Source organism: Ambystoma mexicanum, chromosome 3q, assembly GCF_040938575.1.
Source record: "Ambystoma mexicanum isolate Mex_15411 chromosome 3q, UKY_AmexF1_1, whole genome shotgun sequence".
Taxonomy (NCBI): Eukaryota; Metazoa; Chordata; class Amphibia; order Caudata; family Ambystomatidae; genus Ambystoma; species Ambystoma mexicanum.
Window position 1 is genome coordinate 1279524675 of NC_090926.1, and position 23983 is coordinate 1279548657.

Sequence of the window (23983 nt, forward strand, 5' to 3'; positions counted from 1 at the left end):
CTGAGACTGGGTGATCTGATCCTCACTGTTCCTCCCCTGGTCACTTGTAGACCTCTAGCTGGCAAGCGGCCTGCCTTTCTTCTCTCCTGTTCTTATAACCCCACTCCTTTATTTCTCTGCTAATCCCCTGTTTGTTTTGCTCCCTATGATTGTCAAGTGCTCAGTTGCTTCTAGAAGCCTGGTCCATGCTCAATAAATAGCCTCATAATAATAATATAAATAACATTCATTAATACATTGCGCCATTTAGGACCTCAGTGACAAGAGGTGAGAGGGAGAAACAATTAAAACTGAAAAAAATAAATTAAGACAGCTTGAAAGGACTCAGAGAAAAATTAGGACCCAAAAGTTAAAACTGCCGACTGAGACCAGAAGTTCATATTATTCAAAACCTGAGCCCCCCTTACAATACCCAAGACCCTTTATGATACCCAAGTCCCCTTACAAAACACAATACCTTTTTAAGGTATCCTGGCATTGTTTCGAATATATAGCTTCGAATGCCAAAGTTTCAGAAAAAAATGCATCGAAAAAATGCACTTCTTTTCTAGGTAAAGGTTTACCTGAGCACCTTTATTTTCCCTGAGTGCCCTTACAATGCCTGAGTGCCCTTACAATACTGGATCCACCTCATAGGATGAGTGCCCCCCATAAGAGCTGAGCTCCCTGAAATGCCCGTGTGCCCTTACAATACCCGGGACACTGTATACGCCTAATATGCATCTACTGGCTTCCCCTGGTTCTCCTTTGGCTGAAGTACGCGGGAGTCGGGGTGGGGGGCGGGGTGGCATGCCCTCACTCTGCAGGAGATCCCTGAGTTGGGGTAACTTACAGAAATGCACGCTCCAGTAAATGAAGACTGTCCGGCTTAAAAAGTGTATTAAGAACCAAACATACAAAAGATATGGAGAGGGTAAAGCCGGAGACCTGGGAACTAAGACATGCACAGCTGGGCTCCTGCTTGGAGGCCAATGCAGTACTGCCTTCCGACTGAGAAGTGCCGGTACTATGGCTTTCAAATGGAAGAAGTGCAGGTACTCAAGCATGGCAAGGGCATGCCCATTGGAAGCAGTCCTAGGCTTAGTGTCACGTGGGCTAGCTAAGGCAGGTCCATACAAGAGTGGCATTACTGGGGAAGGTGGACTTCCTATGCACCCACGGGTGGGCGGGGGCACACGGTAAGGGTAGCCAGTCAGATAGGGGTCCCTTCCCCATCACTCTCATTTCCAGCTGGCTCCAGATTTGGAGGAAGGCAATGCATTTTGGGGTGCGTTGGGATGCAGAATTTGCTCTTCTAAATCATTGAAAGGTGCCTGGTGCTGGGACTTGGCCACCATGTGTGGGTGAATTGACAGAGGGGGCGCTGATGGATGGTGGGGTGCATGAGTGGGGATCACAACAGTGAGTTCCTGGCGGGGGTGGTAGAGGGCATCCAAGAAGACTCATGTGCTCTGGGCGTCCATGGGGTGTGAAAATCAGAGGCTGCTGAGTCTAGAGACCAAGCTACTCCTCACTGATGAGGCCCAATGAGGCCGAAACATGCTTGGGGGTGCTTGTGGTCTCGTGCAGAAGGGATGTGACCTAGCAGTTCGGGCTGGACTGCCCCTTTGAGGTGGGACCAAGCCTGATTTGAATATGGTCTTTCCCCTTCTGTAATGGCTTGGCAGGTGAAGAGCGATGGTCTGGAGAGTTGCCCAGAGCAATGCCAGTGGTTAAGATTCATTCCAAACCTTCCAGCCATCACCTCTTATGTTATGCAGAGACCAGAACATGGGGCAGGTGGGGCCGCCTCCGTTGGCAGAGGAGGAGATTCAGTGTGTGCCTGGCGAGCAGCCCAGCTCGCTCAGGTGCAGGGGAAGACTCATGGATTGGGCTTGAGTCTCACTCCTTGAGGCACAATCTTTATCAGTTCCATTGGATCCACTGAATGAAATGCAGCCTCACACGTGGGAGCCCTCATGGGCCTGGACTATTAAAATATTAACTTTGGGTCTATCCCCCCACCCCTCTTCCTCAAACCTGTGGACTCTTGCACCTTGGATTGCGGCCATTGGCGCCATCTTGTAACAAGGACTGTATGCGGGTAAGGTGGTTGCAGACTCCCAAGCATCCCCTCTGAACGTGTTTGCCCTTCAAGAGGGGCCTCCCAACCGACTGTCCTCCCAAGAGGCTAAGTAGCACAGAAAGCCCTTTGCACGGCCTCTACCAAGTCAGCATCCCTTTCTGTGACCGGTGGCCTTTGCCCCGGGCACTGCTGGACAGCGCTGAAGTTCCCAGCCCAGAGCAGACTCATCTATGGGAGAAGACCACCCCGGGCAGGGTTCAGAACCTCTCTTCCTGCCCTCCAGGGCCTGTAGGGGGGAGTCTGCTGCAACATGCACCCACATTCATGAGCCGCCATGATCCAAGCACACCAGCCTCCCCAGCCAAGACAGACCCCATGGCTGCTAAAACTAGGCTCAAGCACATGATCCCTGGGTCCCCTAGCTCTCCCCTGTGCCCTGGCACATGGCAGCCACTTAGATCCAGCACAAACAATAGTGTCAGCATATAGAAACCCCCATCCAGGACTTCTAAGGGGCTCGGGGCACAGGAATAAGGATGTGGGTCCCTGAACTCACCCCTCCATGACAAGGGATATCTGCTAACATGGCCCCTTTCTTAACAGCTTCTCTTTGTCTTTTTCCTTGTAGGCCTTCCACATTTCCGGAATGTTCCGATACAAGACCTTGAAGTCCTCCAGCCCGCCACCTCAACTGGAGAGCCCTGACTCGAACTCACATACCAATTGTTAGTATAAGGACTCCCAGACCCTCAGGGGTCCTCCTCTCAACTTGCATAGAGAGAGAGAGAACTCTGCATAGCAATCACTCATGTTATATGTAACATATCGTATAGACGTATCCACTGTGCAGCGATGGAGAATGTATCACCCAACGGGGCCTGGATCCTGAGAAGACCCGTGTCTAGACCTCCACTCAAGAAAAGGCTCTGCAGCCAAAGGAGGGGGGCTCGGGACCACTGGGTCTAGACATTATCTCTTGGGTCAAGCGGCTCTCGCGTCAGAACATTGCCAAGGCATGGCGGAAGAAGCAAAGAGCAGATTGGGCCCAATCTGAGGCCATCCGAGCCGGCGACAGACAACACTTAGGCACTCACTGCCATGAGCCATGCTCTGGGATGCAGGCCAGAGGCACCTCCAATCTCAAGCACTTTACGGCTTCTCCGAGATCCCAGAGTCATGTGATCATCGACAGCCCTCTGGTGGGGCGCCCAGTCAGGGCGCTCTGGGATTCCAGGATGAACCAAAGTCCTCGCCCTTCGCCACCAGGGGCCATACCATTCCTAGGTGAGAAGATTCAACTTCATGACATTGGACCCACCACTCCTGGGACAAAGCCTTGAGTCTTTCACAAGGGACACCACCACTATTGGGGCATAGGCCTCATCTCAAACGTAGCAGACCCTGGTACTCCTGGGATGGAAGCCTCAATGTCATGCAAGGACATGCCACTGCTTTCTGGACGGAAGCCTCCACCTCACCCCAAGGCTACCAAAGCTTCTGTGTCAAAAGCCTCCACCCGACCTCAGGGCCGCCCCTCCTCCTGAGATGGAAGCCTCCACTTCATCACATCGGACACCACCATTCCTGGGACAGACGCCTTAAGACCGCCACTAGGGCCACAGCCACTAATGAATGTAGGCCTCACCATCAACGTCATGGACACCAGAGCTCCTAGGAGGGATGTCTCAATGTCTTGCCAAATCATGCCACTGCTATATGGAGAGAAGCCTCCACCTCATCCTGAAGCCAACCAAAACACCTGGGTCTGAAGCCTGAACTTCATCACACTGGACAGCACCAGTCCTGGGACAGAATCCTCCACCTCATCCTGAGGGCCACCACAGCTCCTGGGGCTGAAGCCTGAACTTCATCACACTGGACAGCGCTACTCCTGGGGCAGAAGCCAACATCTCACCCTGAGGGCCACCACAGCTCCTGGGGCTGAAGCCTGAACTTCATCACGCTGGACAGCACCAGTCCAAGGACAGAAGCCTCCACCTCCCCCTGAGGGCCACCAAAGCTCCTGGGGCTGAAGCCTGAACTTCATCACACTGGACAGCGCTACTCCTGGGGCAGAAGCCAACATCTCACCCTGAGGGCCACCACAGCTCCTGTGGCTGAAGCCTGAACTTCATCACACTGGACAGCACCACTCCTGGGACAGAATCCACCGCCTCGCCCTGAGGGCCACCACAGCTCCTGGGGCTGAAGCCTGAACTTCATCACACTGGACAGCACCAGTCCAAGGACAGAAGCCTCCACCTCCCCCTGAGGGCCACCAAAGCTCCTGGGGCTGAAGCCTGAACTTCATCACACTGGACAGCGCTACTCCTGGGGCAGAAGCCAACATCTCACCCTGAGGGCCACCAAAGCTCCTGGGGCTGAAGCCTCAACTTCATCACACTGGACAGCACCACTCCTGGGACAGAATCCTCCGCCTCGCCCTGAGGGCCACCACAGCTCCTGGGGCTGAAGCCTGAACTTCATCACACTGGACAGCACCAGTCCAAGGACAGAAGCCTCCACCTCCCCCTGAGGGCCACCAAAGCTCCTGGGGCTGAAGCCTGAACTTCATCACACTGGACAGCGCTACTCCTGGGGCAGAAGCCAACATCTCACCCTGAGGGCCACCAAAGCTCCTGGGGCTGAAGCCTCAACTTCATCACACTGGACAGCACCACTCCTGGGACAGAATCCTCCGCCTCGCCCTGAGGGCCACAACAGCTCCTGGGGCTGAAGCCTCAACTTCATCACACTGGACAGCACCACTCCTGGGACAGAATCCTCCGCCTCGCCCTGAGGGCCACAACAGCTCCTGGGGCTGAAGCCTCAACTTCATCACACTGGACAGCACCACTCCTGGGACAGAATCCTCCGCCTCGCCCTGAGGGCCACAACAGCTCCTGGGGCTGAAGCCTCAACTTCATCACACTGGACAGCACCACTCCTGGGACAGAATCCTCCGCCTCACCCTGAGGGCCACCACAGCTCCTGTGCCTGAAGGATCTGTTTCATCACCAGGCATGCTGCTGCTCATTGGAATATTTCTGCATCTTCCTTCAACTGCACCTGAACAGTTGAGGAACACAGTCTTTTCTGCGTCAGAGGTCACTGATGCATACTCAGGATCTTCATCGCTCCTGGATGTGGAAGCCATGCCTTCTTTACTAGGCAGGTTTATTAGGGAGGGTGACACTCTCCTGCAATATTCCCAGGGGGATTTAGTGAACGTGTTTCTCTTCACCAGCGATATCAACTGGACACCCCATGTCTTAGTTCTTCCTGGACATGTCATGTATTTCCACAGCCGAGTCTGAAGCGAGTCCCAAGGCTATGTATTTAACAGAGGGGGACATCCGTTATCCATGTCCTCAGGATGAAATGTCATGGATATTCTGTGAGGGTGGAATTGCACTATTCCTGCCTGGGGCCATCATATAGGTGAGGTTGTGCTTTCTTCCACTTGGGACCTACGTTTGGGTCGCTGGGGTTGTACAATCCTTGCCTTCGGACCTGTGTATGGGTCACTGGGGTTGTGCTATCCTTGCCTTTGGACCTTTGTATGCATCACTGGGGTTGTCCTGTCCTTGCCTTTGGCCTGTTTAGGGGTCACTAGGGTTGTCCTATCCTTGTCTTCCGCCTGTTTACTGGTATCTGTGGTTGTCCTATCTTTGCTTTGGGGGCTATGTTTGGGTCACTGGGCTTATCCTATCCTTGCCTTCAGACCTGTGTAGGGATCACTGGGGTTGCCCTACCCTTGCCTTGGAAGCTGTGTATGGGGCACTGCGGTTGTACTATCCTGGCCTTGGAAGCTGTGTATTGGTCAATGGAGTTGTCCTATCCTTGCCTTCGGACCTGTGCAGGGATCACTGAGGTTGTCCAATTTTGCCTTGAGACCTCTGTTCGGAACACCGGGGTTGTCCTATCCTTGCCTTGGACGCTGTGTATCGGTCACTGGGGTTGTCCTATCCTTGCCTTGCAAACTGTATATAGGTCACTCGGGTTGTCCTATTCTTGCCTTGGAAGCTGTGTATCGGTCACTGGGGTTGTCCTATCCTTGCCTTGGAAGCCCTGTATCGGTCACTGGAGTTGTCCTATCCTTGCCTTGGAAACTGTGTATCGGTCACTGGGATTGTTCTATCCTTGCCTTGAAAGCTGTGTATATGTCACTGGGGTTGTCCTATCCTTGCCTTGGGTGCTGTGTATCGGTCACTGGGGTTGTCCTATCCTTGCCTTGGAAACTGTATATAGGTCACTCGGGTTGTCCTATCCTTGCCTTGGAAGCTGTGTATCGGTCACTGGGGTTGTCCTATCCTTGCCTTGGAAGCCCTGTATCAGTCACTGGAGTTGTCCTATCCTTGCCTTGGAAACTGTATATCAGTCACTGGGATTGTCCTATCCTTGCCTTGGAAGCTGTGTATATGTCACTGGGGTTGTCCTATCCTTGCCTTGGAGGCTGTGGATGGGTCACTGGGGTTGTCCTATTCTTGCCTTGGAAGCTCTGTATCGGGCACTGGGGATGTCCTATCCTTGCCTTGGAAGCTGTGTATCGTTCACTGGGGTTGTCCTATCCTTGCCTTGGGCGCTGTGTATCAGTCACTGGGGTTGTCCTATCCTTGCCTTGGAAACTGTATATAGGTCACTCGGGTTGTCCTATCCTTGCCTTGGAAGCTGTGTATCGGTCACTGGGGTTGTCCTATCCTTGCCTTGGAAGCCCTGTATCAGTCACTGGAGTTGTCCTATCCTTGCCTTGGAAACTGTCTATCGGTCACTGGGATTGTCCTATCCTTGCCTTGGAAGCTGTGTATATGTCACTGGGGTTGTCCTATCCTTGCCTTGGAGGCTGTGGATGGGTCACTGGGGTTGTCCTATTCTTGCCTTGGAAGCTCTGTATCGGGCACTGGGGATGTCCTATCCTTGCCTTGGAAGCTGTGTATCGGTCACTGGGGTTGTCATATCTTTGCCTTGGAAGCTGTGTAACGGTCACTGGGGTTGTCCTTTCATTGACTTGGAAGTTGCGTATCGGTCACTGGGTTTGTCTTATCGTTGCCTTGGAAGCTGTGTATGGGTCACTGGGATTGTCCAATCTTTGCCTTAGGACCTGTTTGCTGGATATTATGTATTCCGGTGGGTGTTCTGCTCCTGAGATCTTTGTGAACACCCAACCCCCCTGATCCCCATGCTCCCCCACCGCTCATGCAGGGTGAGCAACTCTACTACTCTTTGGGCCTCCTTGGCACCTAGTACATTTGACCCTGTTGCATTTTGGAATGTCCTTGTGTCAAGATGTCATGTGTAGACTGAGCCACTTTAAAGGCTGTTCATACAAGTAATGTGTGTGTGTGTGTGCGTGTGTGTGTGTGTATGCGTGTGTGTGTCTGTGTCCAGTGCACGCACAACAGACTTGTATGTGTCTAACCACTACATTATACTGAAATATACAGAAATAAATACTTTATTTTATAACGTGTTGTGTGTTCTTCAGACTTGCAGATTGTGGAACGCTACACAGCTCATCGAGGCTCTGGTGGCGTACTAAAAGTTGGTGGTTTACAAGGTTGTGGGATTGAGGGAGCCTAGCTGTAACTGTGGGATTGGTAGTGGGTAGTTGTAACCGTGGGGTTGAGGGTGGGTGTTGGTGATCATGGGGTTGAGAGTGGAAGATGGACGTTGTGATGTAGAGAAGTGATGTTGGTAACCTGATGCTGAGAGTGGGTGATAGACGAGATTGTGGTGTTGAGGGTGGATGCTGGAAACACTGGTTGAGACTGGAAGGCAGATGAGATTGTGGAATTGAGAGTGAATGTTGGCAACTATGGGGTTGAGAGTGGGAGATGAACCAATCGGGGTGTTGAGGGTTGGTACTGATGACTGTTGCATTGAGAGTGGGAGTCAGACTAAATTGTGGTTTTTTGGGTGGGTGTTGGTGACCATGAGGTTGAGAGTAGGAGTTGAATGGATTGTGGTGTTGGTGTTGAGGGTGGGTATTGGTGACTGTGAGGTTGAGAGTGGAAGATGGACCAGATTGTGTGGGTGAGAGTGTGGTGGTGACAGTGGCATTGAGAGTGGGAAGTAGACAAGATTATGGTGCTGTGTGCGCGTGTTGGTTACCACGTGGTTGAAAGTGGGAAGCAGACAGGATTGTGGATTTGTGAGTGAAAGATGATGATCTTGGGATGGAGAATGGGTGGTGGAAATGATTCTGGGATTGAGAGTCGGTAGTCATCATGTTGGGATAGGGAGTGCGTGGTGGACGAATCTGTGGGATTGCGGGTGGATGCTGGTGACCTTTGGATTTAAAGTGAGCAGTAGAACTCATGTAAATAAAAGTGGGAGATGGAAATTGTGGGACTGAGATTGGTGAAGAGTGCTGACAGTGAGATTAAGAGTGGAATTTGAGGATCACAGGCCTGAGAATGGGAGTGGAAAAAGTAGGGTTAGAGATTGTGGCAGAGATTTGGGGATTGCAAGATTTGCAGTCTCTAAATGTATACCTCTAGGCTTGCAGGCTTTAGCTATGTAAGTCATGGTTTACCCCCTGGTATTGTGGTCTCAACACTTGATTTCATAGTCTTTTGTAGTTTCAAAGCTCACCTCGCTAGTTGTTGGGTCGCAAGGCACACATCTAGTTTTATAGACTCAGAGCACACCTCCTCAATCCTGCAAATTTAAGACTCGCCTCACTAATTTTACAGATTAGCTGTTTACTCTCTCATTTTCTATACCACCAGGAACCACCTGCTAAGTCTTGTGATCTTGTGATGGTGCTGCTTAGTTTTATAATCTCAAGGGTCATCACCCTACTTTTATAATCTCAAAACCCTCCTCCCCAGATATATCATCTCAAAACTCAATTCCCTAGCTTTGTAATCTCAAGGTTCACTTCAATAGTGTCATATTTAAGGTTCACCAAGGTACTTTTAATATCAGTGCTCATTTTACTTCTATAATCCTAAAATGTAGCTTTCCTGTTTTATAACCTCAAGGTTCACCTCCCTAGTTTAATAATATCAAAGCTCGACTCTCCAGTTTTATGATATTATGGTTCAAAAACCTAGTTTTAAAATCTCAGTGCTAAAATCCATACTTTTATAATATTGAGGCTCAGCTCCCTAGTTTTATAATCTCACGGTTCCTCTCCTGAGGTTTATAATCTTAAAATGTTCTCAAGGCCCATTTCCCAAATGTTATAATCTGAATGTTCTGCTACCCATTTTTATAATATCAAGGCTGGGCTTTCCAGTTTTATTATATTAAAGTTCACTTGCCTAGTTTTAAAATCTCAATGTTCAGATCCCTGGTTTTATAACCTCAATGATCAGCTTTCTAATTGTATATTATCAAGGCTCAGCTTCCTAGTTTTATAATCTCAAGGTTCACCTCCCTCGTTTTATAATATCAAGGTGCAGCTCCCTAGTTTTATAATCTCATGGTTCCACATGTGAGTTTTATCATCTTAAAGTTCTCCTCCCTAGTTTCATCATCTCTATTCTTGCCTCCAATGTTTTATAATCGTAAGGTTCAGATCCCTTGTTTTATAATCTCAAGGTTCACCTCCCTCATTTTATAATATAGAGGCTCAGCTCCCTAGTTTTATAATCTTAAGGTTCACATCCCTTGTTTTATAATATCGAGGCACAGCTCCCTAGTTTTATAATCTCAAGGTTCACCTCCCTCATTTTATAATATCGAGGCTCGGCTCAATAGTTTTATAACCTCAAGGTTCACCTCCCTCTTTTTATAATATCGAGGCTCAGCTCCCTAGTTTTCTAATCTCAAGGTTCACCTCCCTCATTTTATAATCTCGAGGCTCAGCTCCCTAGTTTTCTAATCTCAAGGTTCACCGCCCTCATTTTATAAGATCGAGGCTCGGCTCCCTACTTTTCTAATCTCAAGGTTCACCTCCCTCATTTTATAATATCGAGGCTCGGCTCCCTAGTTTTATAACCTGAAGGTTCACCTCCCTCATTTTATAATATCGAGGCTCGGCTCCCTAGTTTTCTAATCTCAAGATTCACCTCCCTCATTTAATTATATCGAGGCTCAGCTCCCTAGTTTTCTAATCTCAAGGTTCACCTCCCTCATTTTATAATATTGAGGCTCAGATCCCTAGTTTTATAATCTCAAGGTTCACCTCCCTCATTATAATATCGAGGCTCAGATCCTTAGTTTTATAATCTCAAGGTTCACCTCCCTCATTTTATAATATAGAGGCTCAGCTCCCTAGTTTTATAATCTCAAGGTTCACCTCCCTCATTTTATAATATTGAGGCTCAGATCCCTAGTTTTATAATCTCATGGTTCCTCTTGTGAGTTTTATAATCTTAAAATTAATCTCCCTAGTTTCATATTCTCAAGGCTCAGCTCCCTCATTTTAGAATATCGAGGCTCAGCTTTCATATTTTTATATTCTGATGGCTCCTCTCATGAGTTTTCTAAGCTTAAAATTCACCTCCCTTGTTTTATAATATCAAGGTTCAGCTCCCTCATTTTATAATATCGAGGCTCAGCTTTCTATATTCTGATGGTTCCACTAGTGAGTTTTGTAAGCTTAAAATTCACCTCCCTAGTTTTATAATCTCAAGGTTCAGCTCCCTCATTTTATAATATCGAGGCTCAGCTCCCCACTTTTATAATCTCATCACATAATGCTCAGCCCCCCCCTCCCACCCCTTACAGAGACCAGGACACCAAGGCGCAAGACTGCAAGACTAGGGGAGCAAAATGTGGATAATACAAGACTGGAGATGCGATACTGCAAGACTAGGAGCTGACTCTGGCGCCTCGCTTACTAGGAAGGGGAGCCCTGACATTCAGACCACAGACACATGCCTGGAGACGCTAATACTGTGGGTTCAGAACCCCAGAGGCAAGGCTCTACTTAGAGAATTGCAAGCCTGATGAGCCAATGTCTGAGACTGAAAATGTCGAGTGATGCACTTTGATGGTGCAAGACTTGAGATGGCAAAACAGGGAGGTGGGATTCGCAAATCAAAGACTATGAAAATGAGTCTCGGGATGAAAAGACGATAGAAGTGAGCGAAAAGCCTGTACATTAGGAAGGCGAGCGTTGAGAATATATCAAGTGGGTACAAGCCGATTTAAAGACTAGGGAGGTTGTGAAAACAAAATCAAAATATCGAGGCTGAGTACCCCAAAAGGAAATACAACGAACACGGGTTACAAAGGAACATACAAAGTACTTTATATTATACTGAATCCAGTTACGAAGAACAGAGCAAAATCAGATAGCTATCGGCCCTCAGTGCAACACAACAAACTCCAGCGTGGGTAAGTGTGTTCAGTGAGAGACGATGTACTTTAGAATGCATTGGTCTTTAATACTCTTTGTGAGCACGATGTCCAGCCCTACTTCGGGTTAATATTCCGCTAATACATGACCGATCTAGGGTTCATGCCAAGTTTCGCACATCCACATGTAACTGGTTTTCTTTTAATACATATATCAACAAGCCTATATGGCAACTGTGTATTCTGGGATTTCCCATGCAGGTCTTCTCAAACATTAATACAATGTAGTTAAACAAGTGTTCTACGTTCAGTATTTGAATACATTATTCTTAACATATGCTCGCGGATTAGTTTCATTGCACGAGTAATACTTTACACACAGGTCAACGAAGGACAAGGTCTCAGTTCACGACCTCAACAAGTGGCCTGGAGGCAAGTTACATATTAGCTACATACAGAGGTCAAGACGGCCATGTTGTTTTTTAGAATGACATCGTCCACCATTTTAACTCACAGGGTGACTTTACAAAGCGAGCCTAAAATGGTGGATTGACCTAAAATGGCGGCTTACATTGATTTTAAGGTCAGGACCTTGCAACACGGATTTCTTCGAAAGCGATTTATAAGCAGCTTGGCGTAGGCCAATATACATATATTTATTGCGATAGGAGGCACGATATAATTTCTCATTTGACAAACCCTCCTTTTGGCCTATGCCAAGTGCTAAAACTACTTTGGATCTCCTTGCAAATTACTCCATGCATCATTGTCCATGCACCCTGAATCGCTGTCGGAAATATCTATTGCCATTAGGTCATTCGCTAAAATTTCTTTCAAAACATGTTCTTTGGAAGATTTATCTGGGGCATATACTTTATGTCCTATCGTACCTATCGCTTGTGCGCAACATCCCCCTAGCATCGAACATATACTAGGTAGACACTGAATACAGCAACAAAGAAACAACAGGATTCCCAGAATAATCAGCAAGACCGAAAGTACCTTCCAACCCCAAGATTGCAAGAAGTCCCAGAACCAAGCGCTAAGATCCCAGTTTCCCTCGGGAACATGCACTTCTGAACTAAGGACGTGCAGATTCTGTAGTGTCTTGAAGATAGTTGGGGAGGAATCTGGTACGAATACACAGCAAGCGGACCCCACTAATTTACACACTCCACCGTGCTCAGCCAGAATTACATCTAATGCCATCCGGTTCTGAAGTGCTACTAGTCTTATCGCCTTTTGTTCTAATGTCATATTATAGAGTATGTCCGTGGTCCGGTTGATGGTTCTCTCCAGTACTCTCACTAGTCTTCTGATATCCTCGGAATTCGCTATCTGCCCCCAAAATGGCACAACTGATTTTGCTATATCTCCCAAGGTTTTTGCTGGGGTGTCACCATTCTTGTCCCGCCGTGGATGAGCCTTTGAAACTTCTTTTGTACAAGCTATAAACACCCCAGGTAACAGGATCCCTAAATAACAGGTTCCCTGCCAATCCCTGGGCAACCATGGGAATGCTACATTACCGCAGATGAAGTAGACAGGTTCGCCTACATACAACGGTCTGTTTTCCCCAGTCAAATTTGCAACGTTGGCACAACCTAGAAAATCTCCCATTGACTGCGTACCATTCCTCTGTATGCAAAAAGAAACTGAATCGGGGCTATGATTAACAGTGTAAGAAGGAGGCATGGCATCCTTATTGCCTATCGAAGCCATCTTAAAGGAAATCAAAGATTGGAAAGGACGAGACAGTCTATCAAAAGGCCTAATATAAGCAACGTTAGGTTTACTACTGTTTGCGAAAAGCGAGCATCCCAGGGGAGTCAAAACACGTTTCTCAAAACTATTCAAATTGGTGCCATCAAAGTTCCCTGAGATGCTATCATTCCAACGGCCAAAGAACAGTGCCCTAAGAGAAGCATAACAAGCGGTTGTCAAAGGTAAAGGATGAATATACCAACCTAGCCCCTTATCCCCGTGTTGCGGCAAATGTGAGCAGACCCAACAGTTAGACTTATTAAAAATGGCATGCGTAACATTCATGATAAGTAGCAGAGTATTATTGTGGTACCTTTGTCTATGCTGAGAATCCCTAGGGGACAGAGTATGCAAATGTACAAAGGGAGTAGGAACAGTAGGTACATTTTCAGTGGGCAACAAGGATTCTAAAGGAGGCATTTCCTCAAGGCACCACAAACCTAAAACAGTGACTATCAAAAACCCAAATATCATTATAAAAGCACAGCAATACGTTTTCGGGGGCCAGGCATATTGTCCATTGTCCTGGTTGGTCACCCCATCATTTACAAGTCCCATAGTAGCGGTGGCAGGCATTGTAGTCTTCAAACGGAAACCCCCAATGTTCGTTGCTGGCGAACTCCCGGCCGCGTGACTTCTTAGTCCTTCCACAACCCTAGCCAACAGAATCCCCTTTCTCAAATTTGGGCAAGAACAAGCCCTCGATGATCCTTTCCTTCTCCGAATGCACAGCCGAACCGTGCCGTAAGTCTATCAGATGCACAGCAAAACCGTGCCGTAAGTCTATCTTCTTGGACGCAGATTGTACCTTGCTTTTCCCGGTACTGATTGATCCGGAAACAATGTGTCCTCACTTCCCATTGGAAGCAACGTATCAGAAGCAAGTGAAGATGCCGAATTTGAAACGACAATTTTTGGAACCAAAACCTTTGGAAAGTGTGGAGACAAAATGGCAGGTTTCCCAAGCCTCACAGGCTCAGAAACATTCTCCGATACACTCTCAGCGCTATTTACTGCTTTGGGATCATTGGTTGCAGCATTAGCGAGGGGTTCTGTTTCTTCTGTATCGTGTGGCACTGAGTGAGGAAGTTTCTTGACGTGCAACGCGTGGATACCGTTCTTTCTGCCAGAAACACGCACCGCTGTATGTGTGACCAACAGGACCTGGAATGGGCCCTGCCAGCGAGGTGCAAGGCAGGAAGAGCGCTCAAATGCCTTGATGAGCACCCAGTTCCCATGCCGAATGCTGTGGCCCGGGCCCTCGTCTCGCACAGGTAAAGCCTCTCGCACCTGGTGATAGATCAAATACATGTTTTTAGTCAACTGGCTGCAATAATCTGAAAGTAATACATTTTCAACATTTCTCAAAGATCTACATTTAGGAAGGTTCCAGATATTGACCGGTCTCCCCATTACCACCTCAAATGGAGAGAGCCCAGTCTTAGTTTGAGGGGTTGTACGCATGGATAATAACACGATTGGTAAGGCGTCCGGCCATTTTAATTTAGTGCCGGCACACGTTTTAGCAAGCTTGTTCTTGATGATACCGTTGTGTCTTTCTACTAGTCCGGCACTCTGAGCGTGTCTGGCCGAATGGAACCATTTGTCGATCTGTAATGCCGCACATATCTGCAGAATTACAGCAGCGACAAAATGTGGACCATTGTCCGACCAGATAACTCTTGGTAGCCCAAACCGCGGGAAGTACTCCTTCAAAATGGTTTTCGCAGTAGTCATGGCTGTAGCATCTTTAACGGGGAAAGCCTCAACCCATTTACTAAAAGCACAGATGACCACCAGCACATACTTTTTATTGTTACATCGTTCCATTTCAATAAAGTCAAAGTGGATAACTGCAAAGGGGACAGAGGGTGGCCCGAAACTTCCCCTTGCAGTTGCTGTCCCCTTTCCCACATTGTGTTGTAGGCAAATCATACAATCCTGGACATAGCACTGGGCAATCTTTGAAATTTTGTCATTTGCCCAAACTTTTTCTAACATCTTTGTCATCTTCTGGGCACATACATGCGTAGGACCATGGGCCATGATGACCATCATCATTATATATGCGTCAAGGAGTAGCCATCTCCCTTCCGCTATGTCCACCCAACACCCATCATCATTGAGTTTCCCCAAGCCTTCAGCCCCCCTCTTGGATTCTTCTAACATGGCATCAACTTGGATATCCCGTACAGACCCAACACCCTCATCCATTGCATAAGCATTTACAGTCTCCCTTGAAACATACATCTCCGTAACGGGATCGGTAGCAGTTTGTCTAGCTATCTGATCAGCGAAAGCATTCCCTTTCCCTATGCCATCTGTAATCTTTCGATGTGCTGCACATTTTAAAACAGCTAACTGAGTAGGGAGCGCAATCGCTGAGAGTAGTTGTACTATAAGGGAGCCATGTTGGATTTTAGTGCCATGTGAAGTTAGGAATCCTCTCTCTGACCAAAGTCTCCCAAAGTTGTGAACCACCCCAAAGGCATACTGACTATCAGTGTATATGTTTACTGCAAGCCCTTTGGAGAGTTCACAAGCTCGGGTCAATGCTATAATCTCTGCGGCCTGCGCAGAGATATGCATGATTCTCTTGGTTTCCACGACCGTGCTTAATGTGGTGATTGCATAAGCAGCTGTGGATGTACCATCCGGAAGTTTGAAGCAGGAACCATCATAGAACAGCTCTCCTTGCGGATTATCCAAAGGAGTGTCTTTCAAATCAATTCTACCCTTTGTTTCTTGTTCGGTAGTATATAAGCAATCATGTGACTATTCATCGCCGCAAGTAGTATCTTGCGGGAAAGGTAGGAGTTCAGCTGGATTAAGAACACAACACCTCTTAATTTGAATGTGAGGAGCAAACAAAATCAATTCATATCTTGTCAACCGTGCAGAAGTGAGGGGTTGCGTTTGGGTTCGGTTCAGTTGAACCTCTACAGAGTGAGGCACCATCAGGGTTAGATCATGGCCTAGGACCATTCCCTCACTCTGTTTTACAGACGCAGCAGCGACAGCTCGCAAACATCTTGGCAAAGCGCATGCTACAGGATCAAGGGTGGAAGAAAAGTAACCGCACGGCCTATTTTTCCCTCCATGTTCCTGCGTTAATACAGCCAAAGCACATCCATCACATTCATGCACAAATAAAACAAAGGCCTTTTCATAGTTTGGTGTGCCCAAAACTGGTGCGGAGCATAATGCAGTCTTAAGCAAGTCAAACAATTGCTGGTGTTCCGTGTTCCACGGCAATGGCGAAGAAATGCCCTTCTTTGTCAAAGCCAATATCAGTTTGATCACTAGTGAAAAATTTGGGATCCACAACCTACAGTAAGAAGCCATACCTATCAAGTCTCTAACTTCCTTCTGTGTATTTGGGACAGACATGCCAGAAATGTGTTTTATTCTTTCAAGTGTCAATCTTCTTCCCTCCTTTGACAGGAGACAGCCTAAATAAGCGACCTTCTGGCAACAATATTGAAACTTTTTAAGTGAAGCTTTGTGACCATGCTTAGCTAGATGGATAAGCAATAACACAGTGCCCTCCTTACAGGCGCTCTCAGAGGCACAGCTAAAAGCAAGTCATCAACATACTGAAGCAATGTACAAGTAGAGGGCAATTCAAGGGTATCAAGCTGTTCTTTCAAAGCCCTACTATAGATGCTAGGACTCTCTGTGTACCCTTGAGGTGCACGAGTAAATGTGAACGAGCGTCCCCCTAAGGTGAACGCGAACAAGTATCTACTATCCTTGTGTATAGGAATACTAAAGAAAGCATTCTTTAGATCCACAACACTAAAGTAAGTAGCTGTAGCTGGAATCATAGTTAATATCGTTGTCACGTCAGGCACAATTGGAAATTGTGGAGCGACGACTTTATTAATGGCACGTAAATCAATTATAAAACGGAATGGAATTGCATTATCGCCTTTTTTGTACACGGGCAAAATCGGACTATTGCACAAACTTCCTGAAATTTCTTCAATCACCCCGTGATGCACAAAAAGAATGCATTTCAGAGCTTGCTCGCCCTCAACTAAAATCTCATACTGGGGAATGCGTGGCAGCTCAATTCCGTGTTTCAAAACTATCTTAACAGGTTCAATCTGTAAAACACCAACATCATTGTCGTCAACAGCCCATAAGCTCTCTGGTACATTAATGAATTCTGGCTGCAAAGGTCTAGTTAAGAATTGCGAGACAGAGTATTGCTGTGATGAAATCGTCAGGCGCACTCCATCAGAAGAAAAATAAATCACTGCATTTAATTCTTTTAACAGATTCAACCCCAGCAAGTTCTCTCCGCAATTCGAAGTCAACAGAAATGGACAGTGGTCCGTAAAGGGACCCAAAGAAATGGGTACCGGCGAAGAAACCAGACAAACAACTGGCATGCCAGAAAACCCTACAGAAACATTGGTTTGCCCTGACAGTGGAATGTTTGAAACCCGTGAATGATCAATGGAACACTTCTGTGCTCCAGTATCTATCAAAAACTGATGTTTTTTCCCGCCATCATTTCAACGTAGGGACCTTTCTGATTGACGGGAATAGGTGTAGGTTGCAAACCCTGCTTCGGGTAATCCTAACGAAATAGAATGTCATCAAAAGGAAGCTCTTCAGATAAATATGCAGCAGAAGGATGATCAAATATGTTCCTCGTATCCACACTCGGAGTCTGATTAGCCTGTGAAAAAGGTTGCTGAGGATTCTGTGTGAACTGACCTCTACCAGGGCCCCCTACAACCGGGCGACCTCTGGATCGCCTACCCATATTCCCAGATGTGTTATTCGACCTTTGTCGAAGGATGGGGCATTGTGCACGCCATTGACCCTCTTGATGACAATAGGCGCACTGGTTAAAGGTCACAGGACACAAGGGCACATTCCCTTCCGGGACATACTGACCTCTAATCTGAGAACTACCCCCTCTGGGGCCTCTAACAATTTGTTGTAATAGCACTTTAGTCTTCAAATCACCTTTTCGTTTTTCAACTCTATCTTTTTCATTATTGACACGATTCTCGTAGTACTGAGCCATGTGCAGTACTTCTGATTGGGACTTCGCCTGCCAAGCGCTCTCACAAGACATAATTTGTGACTGGATGTCAGGCAGCAATCCACGCACAAATTTGTTCACAAATAACCTTTTCCCAGACTCTGTGCCTAGGTCTTGTCTGCTGAAATCCGGGAATACATGTTCGAACCGATTAAAGAACTCGGTAGCACCCTCAGACTTCCCTTGGACACAAGCCGTAAGTTTGTCCCAAATAATTATTTTCTCTGGAATTATAGTTTTCAATTTTGCAATGATTCTATCATGCAAAGTTAGTATCAGCAGAGGCGGTCTTTCACCAGCTGGCCTTTCTCCATCGAGTCTAATTATATTCATCCATGTATCTCCCAACCCTGGCACGTCGTCTATAGTTCTAACTTGTTTTCACAAATCTACGGGCAGGAGTACAAGAAATATCAAATCGATATCGCCTAAGGTGAACACTGAGGACTGCACGACGGACTCTATTTCTTTATAGAATCCTGTCGGATTTTTCCTAATATCAGGAATAGATTGTCTAATAGTATTCACTTCCTGTCTTGAGAACGGGACGTGAACGAACTGCGATACATAATGTGCAGGAATGTTCACAGCGACTACATTTGTTGCAGGATCAGCCTCAATCTCAACCTTTGGGACAAATATCGGAGGAACCTCTCTCATAGGCAACTGAGAAGTAGGTGACTCTGAACGCTTACTAAGCAACAGAGCTAAGTCGAGCGCTAAAGCAGTCGAAGAAGTGTCAAGTGAAAAAGCTCTCTTATAAATACTTAATAACTCTGTGGGGACAACTAATCTTTCGTTTTACACAATCATCCTGCAGGTACTCTATCATTACCTGTATCACTTTCCTCTGCATTTCTGGCGTATACTGACTATATGTATTTTATACTTCAACTGGAGTTATCGACATATCTGAAATCCATCTAAGCGCGTCCTTCGTACAAATTCGTGCTTCCTCAGATATCGATTTACGACAAGGAAGGAACCGTTTCTGCACATACATACTTTCCCCCGCGTCATCCTCATTCTGCAACTTTTCTAACTCCTTTCTATACCCAAATAACCTCTCGACATGCTCATTTACTTTCTCCACAGTGTCTCTAGAAAACGCTAAAGTATTTAGATCATTTAACCCTTGCGGGAGATCTGTATTATTTAATTTTCCCCACATTACACATAAATGAATCCCTAAACCTTCAATTAAAACATTTTTCTTTTTTAAAAAACTTTTGTTTATTGGCAGAAGGTTGAGACAGGTACAGCACAGCTTACATATCGACAAGCAAACAACATAACAGCTCGCATATGCATTACATCACAACAATTATTACCAGCACGTATTGGGCAGGTTGGGATTGTGGGAGAGCACGGGTGAGTCATTCATTATGATGAATTAGACTGGGCTAATGGGGCGGGGGGTGGAGGCGCACTCAACCTCGTCTTCCTTGTTCAGATAACTGCAAAATTCCGACCACACATTTTTGGGCTGGGAAGGCATGGGTAAGGATCTGATGTACTCTTCCTCGCACATTTGTACCCAAGTGAGGGCTTTCAGTCACATGGTAAGGGTAAGGGGGGTGCGGCGCTTCCAACATTGTAGTATGCATCTTTTGGCAACAATAGCACTTACATTTAAGAATTTTGACATCTTTCTTTCATTTTCCCCTGTCCAAATTCCAAACAGCAAGGCTAGGGGGTCCAGCTCCACCGGGGAGCCAATCACTTCCGAGAGCGCCCCTGTCACCTCAACCCAAAACGTGTTCACCCCAGCACAGGACCAAAACATATGAACATGATCTGCCTCGCCCGATTTACATTTCGGGGATGTATGTGTTGAAGTGAGCGTGAACTTCGCTACTCTGTGCGGAGTGCAATAAAGCCTGTTGAGAAGTTTGTCTTGTATGCAGCGAAACCTAGCATTCAGTGAGACTTTGCGCGTGTGTGCACACATTTTACTCCACATTTCCTCAGTGATCACTGTTTCGAGCTCCCTGGCCCATGCCCATGATATATCCAGGGATATATTCTCTAGTTTCCCCAACTGCATTTTGTACAGGGAGGATATTATGCCCCTACAGCCTGTGGAGTTTGCTATGTAATGGAGTTCAGGCGAATCTGGAGGCTCCTCTGGGAAGGAGGGCCACATTTCCCGTATCGCCGCTCTCAGGTTGTAGTATTGCAGCAAGTCAAGCGCAGAGTTGGAATGCACGGGGCGCCATGTTTGAGGAGTGATAAATGTGCCATCAGGGTATAGGTCAGTCAAGGCCGATAGCCCAGGTTTTCCCAGCGTTGAGAGAGATGTTGGTCGTATGTAGGGGGGAGGCCGGGAAATTGCCACAAGGGGAGCCACTTATAATATGGGCGTTGCTCTTGACTAGAGTGAAGGATATTATTCCACGCTCTGATCGTGGTGGCCACCGGGTCAACTGGGGTATCCGCATGAAATGTACGGTGTAGCAGTAAGGACATGATGTGGGTGCCATCCTCCGCCATTTTCTCTAATTTAACGTGTGGGGGCGGATTCAGGTGTGTGTACCAGTGGGTGGCGTGTTGGGCCTGTGCAGCGTTCCAGTACAGTGTTAGATCTGGGGCCGTAAAACCTCCTTTTTCATAGGGCAGGGTCATATGTTGCCACTTCTTGCGGACCGCCCCAGAGTGCCAGAGAAATTGAGCGAACGCCAATATTGCTTCCCTGGCCACACTGGTACATTAGCGAATATATAGAGGAGTTTAGGGACTGCAATCATTTTTATTAGAGAGAGTCTGCCTGCAAGGGATAGTGGGAGATTGCGCCACTAGAGCATCTTGGATTCAATAAGCTGTGCCGTTGCTTCGTAGTTGTCTGCCAGCAAGAAAGCTTTGGCCAGTGACACCTGCCCCCCAAGGTACTTGATGCCGCCCGGGGTCCAACGTAGGGAGAATTCGCACGACGGTTGCTGAGTTGCTTTAGTTAGAGGGAAAATTTCGGATTTAGAGTAGTTGATGGTGAAGCCTGAGTATGTGCCTACTTTGGTTATGTCTCGAATGATAGGGTCCAAGTATGTGGAAGATTGTCTGACGTATAGGAGTATGTCATCTGCGTACAGTGAAATGATTTCCGGTGCATCCTGTAGGCGAATGCCCTTTCGGGTGTGTCTATCCCTGACATGATCGGCCATGGGTTCAATGGCAAGCGCAAAAAGGATGGGGGAGAATGGGCAACCCTGTCGGGTACCCCAGTGTAATAAGAAGGGGGAGGTGGGGACAGAATTGACTAATACCCTAGCCGACAGTCCTGTGTATAACAGCTTGATATAGTAGATCATGTTTGGTCCTATTCCCATTTTTTCTAACACGGCCCATAGATATTGCCATGAAACCATGTTGAATGCCTTTTGGGCATCTAGTGTGACCGCCACTGTGTCGGCCTTTGGATCAATTCTAGACAGCACGTTGAAGAGACGGCGAATGTTAAGTGCCGTAGAACGATCAGGGATGAAACCACTTTGGTCGGCGTGGACCAGATGGGGCATGAACGGGAGGAACCTATTGGCAATTACCTTAGCAAAGATCTTCATGTCCGTGTTGATGAGCGGCAGGGGCCTGTAGGACCCACATCCGTCTGGGGGCTTTCCAGGTTTGGGGAGGACTGTGATTAAAGCTTCTCTTAAGGAGGGGGGGAGGGTGTGTGATCGGAGTGATTCAGTCCAGACCCCATGCAGTATGGGTGCTAGGATGGCAACATGTTCTTGGTAGAACTCAGCCGTGAGCCCATCGGGGCCCAGAGCCTTGCCCTTAGGTAGATCTGAGATCACCTGGACTATTTCGTCTGAAGTGAACGGGCATCGAGAAGTACCTTTGTGCTCTGGGAAATGGGTCATCAGGATGGATTCTAGCAGGTCCTCCAGGTCACGGGCAGAGTGTTCAAGCTGGGGACAGTATAGGTTGGCGTAAAAATTGGCAAAAGTATCAAGGATGGCCTGGTCCGACCAGTGCCATAACCCCTTCTCATCAATTATACTATCTATCCGGGACCTACCACCCTCCGCCCGAACTAGTTTAGCCAAGGTTCTGCCCAGTCTATCCCCCTCGCCGTATGTGCGGGCAGCCACAGGGCGGGCGTAGTATCTCACCTCCCTTAGGGCGTGTACCTCAAATTATTCCAATTCTGTTCTAATCTTTGCCAGGGTTGCTGGGGCTGGTTTGGCAGCATATTCCTGTTCTAGGGTTTTAAGCTTGGTTTCGGAGTCATGTAAGGCTTGCCGTATGGCTTTGAGGAACCCCGCTTCCCTAGAGATGCACATCCCCCTAATGTAGACCTTAAATGCCTCCCAGCAGGTCCCTTCGGGTGTGTCGGAGGTATTGTTGCTTTCGAAGAACAAGTTTATGTCCGCTAGTATATCAGCCTTAAAGACGATATCGGAGAGGGCGTCAGACTTGAAACGCCAGGCGGGACGGGCCCCAGGTGTATTACCTAGCTGAATCTGTAGCAGCACGGGAGAATGGTCAGAGAGCGTGCGCGCAAGGATCTCAACATCCGAAACCCTACCCACCCGGTCACCCGACAGGAGAAACAGATCTATTCTCAAGGAGCTATCGTGTACCGTAGAAAGGTGTAGCCCCTCTCCTGGGTTGGAGTGTTCTCCAAGCATTGTGTAGGTTCAAAGTGCTCATGGAAGTATGGAGTCGCTTGGCAGCACGGGTTGTGGCTCTATGGGTAGTGGACGTTCTATACATTACATTATCAAGTATAAGGTTCATGTCTCCACCCCATATAATGGGGACTTCTACGTATTTCATGAGGATGGCTGATACTGTGTCTATAAATTCGGGGGAATCAGTGTTGGGAGCATAAGAATTCACAAGCAGGCATTCTTCATTAGCTAAAGTACAATGTACGATCACATATCTGCCTTCCGGATCAATGTGGGATGTGTGAAGTGCGAACTTTACCGATTTGTGGATGAGAGTGAGTACACCCCTGGCTTGAGTGGAGTATTGAGTATAATATCTGTTGGGGCCCCAAGACTGTGCAAGGTTTGAGGATAATAGTTTCATAGCATGCGTCTCCTGTAGTAGGAGAACTTTGACCCCATGTCTCTGTGTATATGTCTTTATCTTTCGAGACTTAGTCAAATTGGTCAGCCCCAGTACACTCCACGTCAACACTCTAATAGCCATCCTAAAGGTTTAAGGAACGTCCCAGAGGTGAAATATAACTTCGAACATCACCATGAGTGCTGCAATGAGGCATACCCGCCATATTTTTATACTGGTCACAACCAGCCTGCCATTTTGAGTAAAAACAAACACCCAACTGGCCCTTAAACCCCCCTCCCACACCACCCCATCCAAGCAGGCAGTGTTATCTCCCTCCCCCCACCCGTAAATACATACAAGTCCCACAATAAGGGGGATGGCAGGCGGAGCCCAACGTGGGCCTGCAAATATACTGGCCCAACCGGGGCCAACACCCATTCCCGAAACAACAAAATGAAACATTGCAACCGCAGTGGGGTGCGCTGTTGCCGTGTGGTGGGTTCCAGAATGAACATAAATGACCTCAGATTACCAGCAGCGTCTTGCTCGACATGTATGAGCCATATGTAGGTGCACAGCAATGATGATCAATGTGTGCTCACAAATGACTCGAGAAGATCATATTACTATCAACACATGAAGAATAAGCAGTAATAAACAAATAGCAAAGAGACTGAGTGAGCTGTTCTTAGTCGTCTGCCAATGGGTTGGCATTGGGGACAGGTAGTGGTATCTGTGACTCTATACATTTCACCGCCTCGTCAGGCACCGTGAAGAAAAACAACTTCCCTTTGAAGGTAATTTTGAGCCTGGCTGGAAAG

At 47.4% G+C, this 23983-nt stretch overlaps 1 protein-coding gene across 2 annotated transcripts in view; it reads left to right on the top strand.

Moving 5' to 3' along the window:
* LOC138447875 (phospholipid phosphatase 3-like) overlaps positions 1 to 7531 on the top strand; it is a 282130-nt gene extending 274599 nt beyond the window's left edge. For both annotated transcript variants that reach the window (XM_069604339.1, XM_069604340.1), the window contains exon 6: positions 2694 to 7531. In XM_069604339.1, coding sequence (XP_069460440.1) covers positions 2694 to 2795 — 102 coding nt within the window. In that variant the 3' untranslated portion in view covers positions 2796 to 7531. The remainder of the gene's footprint in view (positions 1 to 2693) is intronic.
* Positions 7532 to 23983: the final 16452 nt, after the last annotated feature.